The 14,389-nt window shown below is 40.2% G+C and overlaps 1 protein-coding gene across 2 annotated transcripts in view; it reads left to right on the top strand.

The window, feature by feature from the left end:
• Positions 1-14,389, top strand: part of pemt (phosphatidylethanolamine N-methyltransferase) — a 129,687-nt gene that overhangs the window by 64,475 nt on the left and 50,823 nt on the right. For both annotated transcript variants that reach the window (XM_073060759.1, XM_073060758.1), the window contains exon 4: positions 8,999-9,144. In XM_073060759.1, the coding sequence (XP_072916860.1) occupies positions 8,999-9,144 (146 nt within the window). The remainder of the gene's footprint in view (positions 1-8,998; positions 9,145-14,389) is intronic.

Raw genomic sequence — 14,389 nt, 5'->3', positions numbered from 1 at the left:
AACCTAAAAGTGCGGGTATAATAATAATCAATAAGAAATAAGCTCTATCGTTGTCTAGGGGATAATGAATTGTCCGATGGAAATATAAAGTTCAGTTCATGCAGGCTGCGGTAGTTGCTGATTACTGTGCTGCAATTGTTGGAGGGAGAGAGAGAGAGAGAGAGAGAGAGAGAGAGAGAGTAACAGTAACAGCTATTGACTTGCCGACTTTCCTTTTACGATCTTGATCCGTCGATGCGTTGTTGTTGTGGCCATTCACGTATGACCCCTCCGTCCTTTAGCTAGACCGTTCCGTGGAGGACTCGTCACTCAGGCAAGGGTGGACACACACACAAGCCCCCACCGGTCTCGTAGCGTCTCTCCTGGTGCATCTGAGGGGTGTTCCCCAGACCTTACTTTTATCCCCACTCACAGGGTCTCAGGTGGCAATCAGGTTGGAATGATGCAACCCATCAACCAGACCACTCTGGTTGCCCCCTGAGGGGTTTCAATGAATAGAACAGTACTCAATACACAATCTTTCTCCAAGAGACAATAGCAGTAATCAGTGGTTCCGTTCCGCTTTTGTTAGGAGGAGACATTCCACTTTTGTGTATCTCTGCGTTGTGTCTCTCTCATTTCCTTGGTATCAGACCCGAAATAGTAGCGATTTTGCAATTCTCAAAAAGGGGGGGGGGGGCGACTTTGCACCTTTCTGCCCAACAGAGTTGCTCCTCATTCGTAACAATGCATATGGGAATATTTCTGCCATCATGCATCTTACAAGTGGTCTTCCAGAAAATAGAGGTAAAATAAAACTCACTTTGCCTTGAACAAATTATGAAAGATTGCATGTGGGCTACTATTTCCACTTATCCACATGGAGTGAATCATAATTATGCTTGGTACAATAATCAAAAGTTATAAACATTAATCATAATAATAGTTAGAAAGGTCTCCCCATGTGAATGAGACTATAAAATTACATTTGGATATAGGTCTCATTCTTATAAACCTTGATGTCTTTATGTGACCTCCATGTCAAAAAGAAATGTAAATGTCAACATGGAATTCTTTCTCCTTTTTTATATTTTGTTTAGTTGAAACTCAGTGTTTCGTATAACATTTATAATGTGACTAATATACTCAAGAAACTAAATAAACACCAGGCTATTCCTATTGCTTTGCTCAGCATGATTCAGGTGTTTTTTTTTTATTAAGACAAAGGAATACTAACAACAAAGCATTCAAAATGTATTTCAAGATTTGGTTGGTGATTTGTGAATTTTGTTAGGGCATATTTTCATTACCTGGTGAGCTGTAACTTGGGGATTGGTGGCGGGGTGGGGGGAGGTGAGCTCCTGTATAGTTCAGGCTCTGCACTGATTTGATTTTAAAGATTTAAAAAAATCGATTCCTTCTTGTGAGATGAATCCAGTGAGTACAGTGAGGTACCACAAATGTGAAAATCATAAGATCGCTCAGGGTTTATTAGGTTCCTGCAGGTTAAACTCCAGTTTATGCACAATATTAGGGGCAGCTTGCAGTATTCCCAGACATACTTCATATGTCATCATTGAGTAATCCTTCTTGCACAGCATCAGAAGGCTGAGCCCTTGTCATAGATCCTCCTGCAAGAGGAACAGAAGAGAAGCAATAAGATTGTGGATAGCAGATCATAGAGGACATTGATCCTGGGAGCTAGAAATGAAGAGAGGCCCTTACTGGACAGGCAGACATGACCAGTTTATGATTTTCTGCAGGTTCTGCCCAAAGAGAGAGTGGTTGTAAGTGTGGAAGTGAGTGATATAGCTGGCTCATCGGTTACTTGGATTCATTTACCAGTGACAGGGTCTGTGGCTGTAAATGAAAGGTCCCTGACAGCAGCACACGGGTAGATGAAAAAGTGAAGAAGGCAGACGGAATACTAAACTTCATTAGGTGAGGCATTGAATTTAAGACCTAGGTTATTATTGCATGACTTTATAAAACATTGATTTGGTCACAGCTGAATTACTGTGTACATTTCTGATTGCTGCCCCTTAAAAGGGAAGTGAATGCACTAGTGAAGGTGGAGAGGAGATTCACCATGATATTGCCTGGAATGGAGCATTTAGGTTATAAAGAGAAAGTCTGGATTTGTTTACTATCGAATGCTGCTGGTGATGTACAGTAACATTTTGTGGGCAGCTCATAAAATTACTGGATATTCTATTAGCAACACATACAAAACACTGGAAGAACTCAGCAGGTCAGGCATCATCTTTGGAAAAGAATCAACAGACGATGTTACGTGCCAAGACCCTTCTTCGAGATTGAGAATGAAGGAGGAAGATGCCGGAATAAAAAGATGGGGGGAGAGGAAAGAAGCTTGGTGGAAGATGGTAGATGAGGCCAGGTGGGGTGACAGTCTTCTGACGGTGTGGAGGTAGGTATGAAGAGGTGTCTGAGCATTGTCGCCTGGTCTGAGCAAGATAGAGGTCAGTGTACAGAGACAGTTTTCCGATGGTGTGGAGTGGGGTCACCTTCGAGGGCTGATATTCTATTAGATATATATCTTCTGAATGACTATCATTGCAATCTGCAGCCTGTAATTTCCATTTCAGGTATGTGCTTTTGACCTGTCTAAACAAGCTAGCAATTTTACGAAGTCCTGAATTTGACCTTGAGAATGCAGGTGCAGCTGTCACTGGGGTGACTTTTGTTATTTGCACATCAAACTTCAAGCCAGTTTAAAGCGTTGAGGCTTGAAGCAGGAAACAAACTGGTGTTTAGCTCCACTAGTCCGTGCCAATTAAAGTGCTAAACTAGATTAAAGCATCGAGGCTGAAGAGTGGAAAGTGAATCGATGTTCAGCTGCATAATTCCATGCTGATTAAAGCATTGAGCCAGATTAAAGCTGTGGGAACTGAGAGTGGTAAATGAACCAATGTTCTCCGTGGAAGCCAAGATATCCCACCTGAGCCCATCCCATTTGCCTGTGTTTGACTTGTCCTCCTCACTTCTACCAGGTACAGGAGTCTTGGGTCCTATGCCGCCAGGTTCGGGAGCAGTTATTACCCTGCAACTATCTAGCTCCTGAACCAGCTTAACTCGGCAGCCTGTAAACTCAATTTTGGGGACTCTGCAGTTGATGTTCTGTGTATTATTTGTTTTTTTAATTATTTGCACTATTTTTTTTTCTTTGCACGCAGGCTGCAGCATCAAAGCTATTGGAGCAGCATTAATGTGCATCCTCTCCGCTTGACTGTCTTGACTTAGCTACTTCCCTCACCCTCTCCAATCTCACCCCCTAGGAGCATGCAGCACTCCACTTACTATAGACTAAATTTGACCTTGTCATTCAGACCTGCTGGGCAATAGGGTGCTATCGCTATCTGGAACTGACTTGCAGAGTCTCTGCAGTAAATAACACCAGGCCACATCTCCTAGGCTGTTCGATGTCAGGAGATCTTCCCTCCGTAGCCTCCAACCTCATGATGCCGCAACCCTACATTGCTTAATTATCTCTTGCCCAAGGGTAAAAAATGGGAGTGCCTTGGTAGACCCATTGTTACTGCCTGCTCTTATCCCACTGAACTCATTTCTTCATACCTGAATTCTATCCATCTCCCTTTGTCTAGTCCCTTCCTACTTGCGTTCCAGTCATTTCTTATGCCCTCCACCATTCTGATATCTACATCCCTGTTCCTAACCAACTTATCTATATAGTCAATGTCCAGTATCAAGATGAAGCTTAAGCTGATGGACTCAAAATGCCCATCCTTTACCAGAGTTGATGGAGTCCTCACACTCATTTTCTCCATTTCTTACCCTGCCCTCTCATCATAAAGAACAATGATAGAGTTCCTTCATCTTTCACCCTACAGACTCTTCATCCAACACCCACCTTTCAGCCAGCTCTTCCGTGATCCCACCACTAATCATCCCACATGTCTTCCCCTACCCCCACCTGTTTTCTGCATGAACTACTCTCTGCTGCTCTACTCATCCATTCCCACACACCCCTCCCCATCTCCTGGCATTTTCTCTGCGTCCATTGGAGGTGTTACATCAGTCCCTTCACCTCCTCCCTCACCACCATCCTGAAGGCCTAAACAACCCTTCCAAGAACTACTTCCAAACAGGTTTACTGTATTTGTTGCTCATGATGTAACCGCCACATTTGAGCAGATTAGTTAACAATTTAGTAGAGCAACTAAACCCTCTGCAATAGCCATCTCAAGCTTCCAGTTGCATATCATTTCAACTCCACTTCCCGCTCCTACTCCAACCTGTCTGTCCTTGGACTTCTCGATTACTATGGAGAAGCCAAATGTAAATTGGAAGGACAGCACCTCACATTACACTTGTGCAGCTTACAACACAATGGAAAGAACATTACATTTTACAACTTCAGCTCACCCACACCTGTGTTCTCCCACACACAGTCTCCAATCTACTTAATTATCTTCTCTTTTTGTTCATCTTTTCCAACATCCTCCTCCACCTACTCATCATCCCCTCCTCATCTTGCCTCAATCACCTACCAGTCTCTATCCAGCTCTCCACTCCCACCTCTCTCAACCACCTCTCCCCAGCTTCCCACTTATGCTACTGTATACTTGTAATCTTTCCTCATCCTTCTCAATTTAGATGCAAAGTCTGAACCCAAAAATATCATGCTTCTTGACATGGAGTTCTTCCAGGGCTCTCTTTATGTTCTTCTCCCTGAGGAAGTGGCATCTCTTGCTTTATGGCCTGGCTGCCACTCACTAGTAGTGATCTCTCTTTCCATGTTCTCTGGTTACCTCCTGCTGGTTTTCATTCAGTGTGGTTCTGGCTGGATCTGCCCTCCATGGAGTAAGGAATCTCCCAGCTTTTCCTTCAGCTCTTCAGGAAGATAATGTTACAGATTAATAACCATTAGGTTATTAGCCATTATTTTCACATCATTTTCTTTTCTGGTTCAGATTTCCAGTGTCTGCTGAATTTTGCTTTTTGGATGACCACAACAATGGTTCTCCCTTGCTGAGGAACTCTTATCACCTACTGGATCTTTTATGGATCCTAAGCCTGAAAAGCCCTGCTGTGATTTTAGCCTGGAAAGTGATAGCAAATGGGCTGAATTCCATGCCTCAAATGAAGATACTGCAATGCACCTCTGTTTTTAGATGAGGATTATGCTCCAGACTGCTGTGTGAGTAGGTGTGGGTCAGCTGTGCAGTGCTGAGTTAGTTCAGGAGTGATTGACTTCTTGGACATCTGTGATTATCTGTAGACAACTTTAAAATTAGTAGAATTTGTGCATTCACTGGAGTTGGTTTTCTTCTCTTAGCAACAGACGTCAGACTTGATATTTCAAATCCACAGGAACAAGACACATACTGTCTAGAAAATTATCTAAAGCCCAAGAGACAATTTATATGATCAGAAGTTTAAGCTGAATACACAGATGATGCTTTAGAAAACAAATCAAGTTTTTGCTTTCTTTTGTATTGTGTTTTTCTTGCCCCAATTAGCTCTCTTTTGACATTTTTTTATTCTTGGTAGTGCATCATATTCCCATTTAACTCTAGTATCTCATGTTGTTTTAACAATGAGTTTCACTAATCACGAGTATTTCTGGTCCCCAGGATTATTTCCTATGGCTTATTTTGCAGTCATCACAGATAAAAGCTGGAGAAATAGTTTTTGTCTTTAATTCAGAAACAGTGAATCTGATTGTGGTGCATCTTCACTTGCCTTACCTGAACTTTGAACTATTAGGGTGACTTGAGTTTTCTCGGTGTTAGTATTCAGTTTGGATTTGTCAAAGCATTGTATATTAATGAAATGAACCAGAAGATTCTGAATTTTCAGAGACCTGAAATGGTCAGCAGAACTTGAATGATAAAATTTTGAATGAGCAAAATTTTCTCCGTGCAGTACAAAAATACATCTTAAAGATACAACAGCAGGGTATCCACAGTTTTCATGCATGGTTCATTTTTAGTTTCTATTACCATTGTGTCAGCCTTCTTAATTATGTGCTAAATGACAAAGAAATGTTGGTGCGAGCTCATGCCAAAGAAGCTGGATGAAGGTTATCCAGCCATTGATAATTATCCATATTTTGCACTTTTATGGACATGGGAATAGTTCATGTTTTTAATAAATTGGGTCAGATAGAATCATTCATGATTTGTTTTATGTTGTGAAATACTACATCTAGTACCAGGAAAATAATCTTTCCCGTCAAATCAGAATATACTGAAAGCTCTCTGGAAATAATGCAGCATTTAAGAAGAATGCAAGCAATTTAATGGCAAATAACAGTGCAATATAGATAGAATAAGATAAGATAATCCAATAATAATAATACAATAAGATAGAAGCAATAGATGAGTGTAGAGGCGGTTTAAATTATTATACAAAATAATGAAGTAAAAAGGAACTGTAAACATCTGGCATAAAGGCTTTTGTGGCTCAGAAGCAGGAAAACTGGGTAGGTCACAGGAATGTTTATTTCCTAGTGACATTGTTGTTAAACCATGGTAAGGACAAAAATTTGTAAAGTGCCCTTGATGTGGGTACATCAGAGTCATTGCAAGTGAAGGACTGTGGAGTTTCACTGTGACAGGGCTCCAGGTATTGTAACGTTCACATTCTATCCTCACTTTTATCCTGAAACTTCTTTGATTTTTAAAACTGTCACATATGTCTTCGAGTTCTGCTGAAAGTTCATTGACCTGAACTGTTAATTATTTACCTCTCCTTCTTCCAGATAAATTCAGGATTTGCATTATCTAAAGTATTGTGGTCTTTACTTCACACTGTGTCTCTAGATTAATTGTTTTTGCTAATGCTTTCAGCCATTGGCTAGAATTAACTAATCTTGGATAAATATTCTCCCTGCATCCAGACCTTCAGGCCATTAAGGACTTTGAAAGTTAAAATCAGATTTCTTTTCATTCTTCAAATTCCAGCAAATATAGGCCTGATCTCCACTCTCCTCTCCTATCAGATTCTTTCTTCTCTGGCCCTTGACCTTTCCCACCCATCTAGCTTCATCTGTCACCTTCCAGCTAGACTCCTCCCCCACCACACACACCTTTTAATTCAAGCATATCACCCCTTCCCTTTCAGTCCTGAAGAAGGTTCTCAGCCTGAAATGTTGACTGTTTACTCTTTTCCATAGATGCTGCCTGACCTACTGAGTTCCTCTAGTATTTTGTGTGTGTTGCTTTGGATTTCCAGATTTTCTCATTTTTCTAATTTCCTTAATCTCTCTTCATACAGTAAACCTGCCATCCCGCTGACTAATTTTTTTTGTTGTATTTCCTCTGTAGCATGTATCTTTTTTATTAAATCTGTAAGATTTTATTAAATATTGCTACTGTAACAAAATAATTCTCACTTGGGATGAATGAAGTAATTATTATTATTATTATGGATTCCAGTACTATAGTCTAGGTGCGATCTTATTGAGGCTCTCTTTAATAAAGATCAGGTTACCATTTGCCTCTCTAAGTCCTTGTTGTAATTGTATCTTGGCTTTTCTTGAATTGTGTCCATTTATTTGGGTCCGTTTAATCAAATATTACTGAAGCTCTTACTATTTCAAAAATGCTCTACTTTTCTGCTTTGGTTTTTTGTGTCTTAAAGAAATATATTTCTGTAATTTATCTATTGTAAATACTTCACAATTTTCCAGCTCCACAGCTAACACCAGCTCCAACTACAGTGTATCTCCCCTTTAAAAGAAACAAGTTAAACTTCAAACAGGTTTTCTGAAGCAAGTTGAAATGCTCTGAGCCATTCAAGATATTTTCCTCCTACTAATGGATTTCATTATCACTCATGAGAAAAATAGAAAAAACCTGGAGCTGACATAAATCTGAAATTTTTAAAAAGGGGAAAAAAGCTAGAAATGTTCAGTAGATCAAGCAGCTTCTGTGGAGAGTTAATGCTTCAGGTCAAAGATCACTCATCTGAATGAAAAGATCAGTGTCCAGAAACATTAATTCTGTGTTTCTCTTCACAGATGATACCTGACTTGCTGAGTATTTTAATCATCTTCTGGTTTTATACCAGACTAAATTGAACTGAAGGAATTGTTTCTGTACTGTATTACACTGGACACTGAAATCAGAATCGAGTTTAATATCACCAGCATATGTCGTGAAATTAGTTAACTTTGTGGCAGCAGTACAATACGTGATAAAATATTGAAGAAAAAACTGAACTACACTAAGTATATATGTATATTAAATAGGTAAATCAGTAATGCAAAAACAGAAATAAAAGAAAAAGCAGTGGGGTAGTGGTCATGGGTTCAACGTCTATTTAGAAATCAGATGGCAGAGGGAAAGAAGCTGTTCCTGAATTGTTGAGTGTGTGCTTTCAGGCTTCTGTACCTCCTTGTCGATGGTAACAATAAGAAAAGGCATGTGGGTGGTGGGGTCCTTAATGATGGATGCCACCTTTCTAAGGCAGCACTTCTTGAAGATGTCTTTGATATAAAGGAGGCTAGTACCCAGTAGCCCACTGAGCCAGAACTCATGATATTGAATTGATTATCACTGCTTTATGTGAAGTACCTAAAAAATAGATGTTGAACTCTACCTCTAAAAGCTATTAAAAGTTTCATTCATTTTTGAAGTGAAACAAATTTAAGCCCTTTGCTTCCCAACCTTAATCTTATTGTTTCGTATCATTTCCAAAATTTACAATATGCACAAATTCCTGATTCAGTATGCTGGTGTTATTTAAAACTCACCTTTATATTAATATATGTGATGGCATGTGTTGTTTTATAATATACTGATTAATTCAAGTTTGAATTGTACTGTTAATTTCATCTAGCTGGCACTGCACTTTCCCAGAATTCATATGTAGAAAATGATTTTGTTATTTCAATTAATAATTGTGTGGCTTCTGATCTAATCTTGTAGTTGGTAAAAGAATTCAAACTAAAAAGAAAATAATGTCCAAGCAACAAAGCCGATTCATTTTAAATTTATCATTTAACAAATGGCTTTTATATCTTTCCCCTTAGTTTCACGGAAGCAATGAAGATTCAGCCAAAGCTTCAACTTCTTGACGATCCTGCAGCTTTTTACGTGGGCTTTGGCTTTTTATTAATAGGCACCCTCTTTGTCCTGAGCAGCTTCTTTGCACTAGGATTCATTGGGACATTTTTAGGTGAGACAATTACATTTTCCTATTGCTGTGTTAATAGCCAAGCATACAGGGATTCAATATTAAGTTTAACTTCTCTGACTTAAACTTGCCACACTTTTTACAGGTCGATTGGTATAATTGATATAAACTCTATTAAAAGTTCTGAGTTAAGATTTTTCTGTGTATGTCAATAGAGTTTATTATTTATTCCATTACTTTATTTATCAGTATTTATCTGCCCTTGAGTCAGTGCACTGTGGTGGTTCAGCTATTGGCCAGGAATTGGCACATAACCTGATCTGCTGCTTTTGTGTGCCAGTGATGGACTGTAGCATTTTAAAATATGGCTTACCTTATATAGAGATAGATCTAGACATTGCTGCAAAGTTGCCTATAATCATGTGTCCTGATGACACTTGCATCTGAGACACGGAAGAGTGGTCACAAATACAAGATGGTGTTGTTGGAAATATAGCCTAACATGGAATCAGTATTTTTTGGAATAAAGAAACTGGTGAGATAGCTGTGGTTTACCTTTGCTCTTAATCAACGTTGTGTCTCGTGATTATTTGAAGAAGTCAAATGAACGCTACATTTTTTGCCTAGATGTCCAAAGTGACATTCTCCAAATGTATATACACATCATTAGCACCTAATGGAGAAAACTCAGCCTTTAAATGTTTGCCTCTAAATTGACACTGATTACTAATATTAGTGCTAAATTTCAGAAAATACCTTTTTTCCATGGCACAATGGAGGATGAGAGGTGACCTGATACAGGTGTGTAAGATGATGGGAGGCATTGATCGTGTGGATAGTCAGAGGCTTTTTCCCAGGGCTGAAATGGCTAGCACAAGAGAGCACAGTTTTAAGGTGCTTGGAAGTAGGTACAAAAGAGATGTTGGGGTAAGTTTATTATGCAGAGAGTGCTGAGTGTGTGGAGTGGGCTGCCAGCGACGGTGGTGGAGGCGGATACGATAGGGTCTTTTAAGAGACTGCTGGACAGGTACATGGAGCTCAGAAAAATAGAGGGTTATGGGTAACCCTAGGTAATTTCTAAGGTAAGGACATGTTCAGCACAACTTTGTGGGCTGAAGGACCTGTATTGTGCAGTAGGTTTTCTATGTTTCTATTACACACTATGCCGTATTTCTATTTGTTTTAAAGAAGATAATCGTTAGGAGTTACAGACAGATCCCGTAAGTGGGAAATGTTGTAAAGAAGAAGCTAAATAAATAGTAAAATGCCAGAAGAATAAAGTGGGTTAAGCTGTATCAATGGAGATAAATGGATGATTGATGCTTTGAATCAAGATTCCATCAGGACAATGCCTCAGGCTGAAAAAACAAACATGCCTTTGCATCTGAAAATGCTGCTTGACCCACCAAGTTTTCTCTGCTTTTTTTTTGGCTTTATTTTCTAGCATCTACAATCTTGTACGTCTCCAGACCAAAAGAAATTGCTGTAGAAACTTTGATCCGTAAAATATAGTTGTTTCATTGGGTCTGAAATTTTCCCTCCTCTATTCCTTTCCTGAGTGCACCATCCTCTTGCAGGCGTCAGCCTCCCTGCAGTACCTAGTCAAAATGCCTAACAACGTTCACTTATCAGCTGAGGCAATGAGTGTTGGTAGATCATTCAAATATTTGCGATCTTGGAGCAGATTGTGATCTTTTCTTGCCCATTGTTGGCTCATTTACTCTTCTATGTATGGTATTTGAAACTTATAAGGGGTGATTTTATGTTAGTATCCAAAACTGGTGTATAGTGAAAATCAGCTGGTTGATTTACAGTTGTGACCCCCACGTCTATAATAATGCTTTGTGTGAAAATTACAAAGACCACTGAAGTTGGTTGTCCCTCCTTAAATTTGCCTGTTGATGCCATCAGGCCCCAACTGCTGTTTTAACAAGTATAATATTAATCTGAATCCAGGTGAAAAAGGATTCAACATGTGAAGAGCACCAAATAATTGTTTTTCTCCTTGTTTACTTCTGCTTCCCTGGATTCCTAGAAAGATAAACAACTTGCTCCAGCATCTCTGAAAAGCCCATTCTACAACTTCAACTACCCTTCCTTCAATTGTATATTTTGGCCTTTTTCAACATTCACTATCACTTCTTTTGAGCAAGTAAACGAGCAGCAAAGTATCAACATTAAATTGAATTGATGATTATGTTGCAAGAATTAGAGTGCGGTGTTGCAAATATTAAGGAACAAAATTGATAATTTTCCCAATTTTTTCTTGTCTCTCTTTTGATCTCACCCTTCTTCAATTTTGTTTTATATTTTCATTTCTTTCCAAAGTTCACCTCTGGGGCTCTTTTTACAGAGTAGTGTGCTTTTAAGCATACTTGCATATAATTGTAAGCAGTCGATATTGATACAGCCCTGTTTCTCAGTACGGCTGCTGGTACCATGGCCGTTGCAGTTTGTGGGTAGCTTGCTTAATTGTGGAGTCTAGAGGTTAATTAGCCCTAAATGAAAGACCTTCAATATTGGTGATCATGTCATTTTGTCATTAAAAGAACATAAGAAATGGAAGCAGGAGTAGACCATCGGGCCAGTTAAACCTGCTTCGCCATTCAATAAGATTATGGCTGATCTGGCCATGGACTTATCTCCACCTACCTACCTTTTTCCCCATAATCTTTAATTCCCCTTCTATACAAAAATCTATCCAACCTTGTCTTAAATATATTTATTGAGGTAGTCTCCACTGCTTCATTGGGCAGAAAATTCCACAGATTCACCACTCTCTGGGAAAAGTAGTTCCTCCCCATCTCCGTCCTATATCTACTCCCCGAATCTTGAGGCTATGTCCCCTAGTTCTAGTCTTGCCTACCAGTGGAAACAACTTTCCTGCCTCTATCTTATTTATCCCTTCCATAATTTTATATGTTTCTATAAAGACCTCCTCTCATTCTTCTGAATTCCAGTGACTACAGTCCCAAATGACTCAATCTCTCCTCATAGTCTAACCTCCTCATCTCTGGAATCAACCTAGTGAGCCTCCTCTGCACCACCTCCAAAGTCAGTATATCTTTCCTCAAGTATGGAGACCAGAACTGCAAACAGTACTCCAGGTGCGGCCTCACCAGTACTCTGTACAGTTGCAGCATAACTTCCCTGCTCTTAAATTCAATCCCTCTGCCAATGAAGGCCAACATTCCATCTGCCTTCTTGATAGCCTGGTGCACTTGTAAACCAACGTTTTGTGATTCATGCACAAGCACTCCCAAGTCCCTCTGCACAGCAGCAGGCTGCAATTTTTTTCCCATTCTGCTCTTTCATTTTTCCTTCCAAAGTGGATGACCTTGCATTTGCCAACATTATACACCATAGAAAGTGATTCCTAACTTCCATAGAATGTGATGCTGCAGTACAAAATAAATAATAAATAATTGCTGTCTTAATATTTCCTTATCACTGCAGAATATTGAGGATGCAACAAAATATATCAAGGATGATGTCCTCTAGCCGCAGATACTCGAGGATTTAGCAAGTGTTTTACTTGCATCACAAGTCAGAGCTAAGGACTGCATATAATTCCAACTGAGAAAAATGTGATCCAAGTTCTCCTGTAGTACAGCTTTGATGCAGAAATCTTGTAGGAGTTGCTCATAACAGGGAGATGTTAGACAAATTTCACAATTGATGTCAGTAAGTGGGATAATGACGGTGCTGCATAGTTAAGGCCTAGTGCGTGGAGCGGGCGTTTGCTGCATGCCGTGGCTGAACACCCCTCTTTGTAACTGGATCGTGGACATCTTGACAGAAAGATCCCAGTTGGTCTGAGTTGGCAGCACCATCTCAAACTCCATCACTGGTGTCCCCCAGGGCTGTATGCTCAGCCCACTGCTGTTCACGTTGCCAGATCCAGCTCAAAATGCATAATCAAATTCACTGACGATGTAACAGCGGTCGACCTCATCAGCAACAATGATGCGTTGTCATACAGAGAGAGGTAGAGAGGCTTGTCAAATGGTGAGAGAACAACATCTTGAGCCTAGACATTGACAAGACAAAAGAGATGACTGTGGACTCCTGGAAGGCGCTGGTTGACCACTCTTCATTGCACATCAATACCTCTGCTGTGGAGAGAGTGAAGAGTGAAGTGAAGGATGTGGAAGCCATAGAAAGGGTACAGAGGAGATTTACAAGGATGTTGCCTGGATGAGGGAGCATGCATTATGAGAATAGGTTGAGTGAACTTGGCCTTTTCTCCTTGGAGTGACGGAGGATGAGAGGTGACCTGATAGAGGTGTATAAGATGATGAGAGGCATTGATCATGTGGATAGTCAGAGGCTTTTTCCCAGGGCTGAAATGGCTGCCACAAGAGGGTACAGGTTTAAGGTGCTTGGGAATAGGTACAGATGAGATGTCAAGGGTAATTTTTTACCCAGAGAGTGGTGAGTGCGTGGAATGGGCTGCCGGCAATGGTGGAGGTGGATACGATAGGGTCTTTTAAGAGAGTTTTGGATAGGTACATGGAGCTTAGAGGGCTATGGGTAACCCTGGTAATTTCTAAGGTAGGGACATGTTTGGCACAACTTTGTGGGCTGAAGGGCCTGTATTGTGCTGTAGGTTTTCTATGTTTCTATGAATTCAGCATGTCAGGCAGCATCTAGGAAAAGAAATATACATTTGACATTTCAGGCTGAGACCTTTCTTCAGGAATAGAAAGGAAGGGGGAAGAAGCCAGAATAGACACGTGAGGAGAAGAGAAAGGATAAGAGAGGAGCCAGAACATGTAATGGAAAAGGATAGAAGGGGTAGGGGGAGAAATTACCCTAAGTTAGAGAAACCAGTGTTCATGCTGTCAGTTTAGCAGGTACCAGATGGATATGAGGTGTTGCTCTTCCAAGCTGAGAGTGGCCTTATCATGACAGTCAAGAAGGCCACATTCTGACATGTCAGAATGGGGATTAGAATTAAAATAGGAAATCCTGCTTGTTGAGGTCAGAGCAATTTACTCCGGGTTAAGTTGATCTTCAGAGCTGAAGCTCTGATCTCCAGTTGACATAGAGCAGATACTGGTTTAATTTGACTTTATTTTATGGTTTAGGATCCCTAATAAGACCAGGCATTCATTGTTCATCCTTAGTTAGACTTAAAAAGAATTAGCTTCCTGAACTAGAGCAACAAAGCCACCATACCGCTGACCTTTTTCTTCCTTTGAACTTGTTTTGGTATGTAGCTATGTCTAATGGTATTTATCCACAGTTACCTGTCATGTTGCTCCTGATTTCACAGCCTCCAGCT

This window comes from Hemitrygon akajei, chromosome 11, assembly GCF_048418815.1.
Source record: "Hemitrygon akajei chromosome 11, sHemAka1.3, whole genome shotgun sequence".
Taxonomy (NCBI): Eukaryota; Metazoa; Chordata; class Chondrichthyes; order Myliobatiformes; family Dasyatidae; genus Hemitrygon; species Hemitrygon akajei.
Note: the sequence above shows the minus strand (reverse complement) of the source record. Positions and strands in the feature narration are given on the sequence as shown.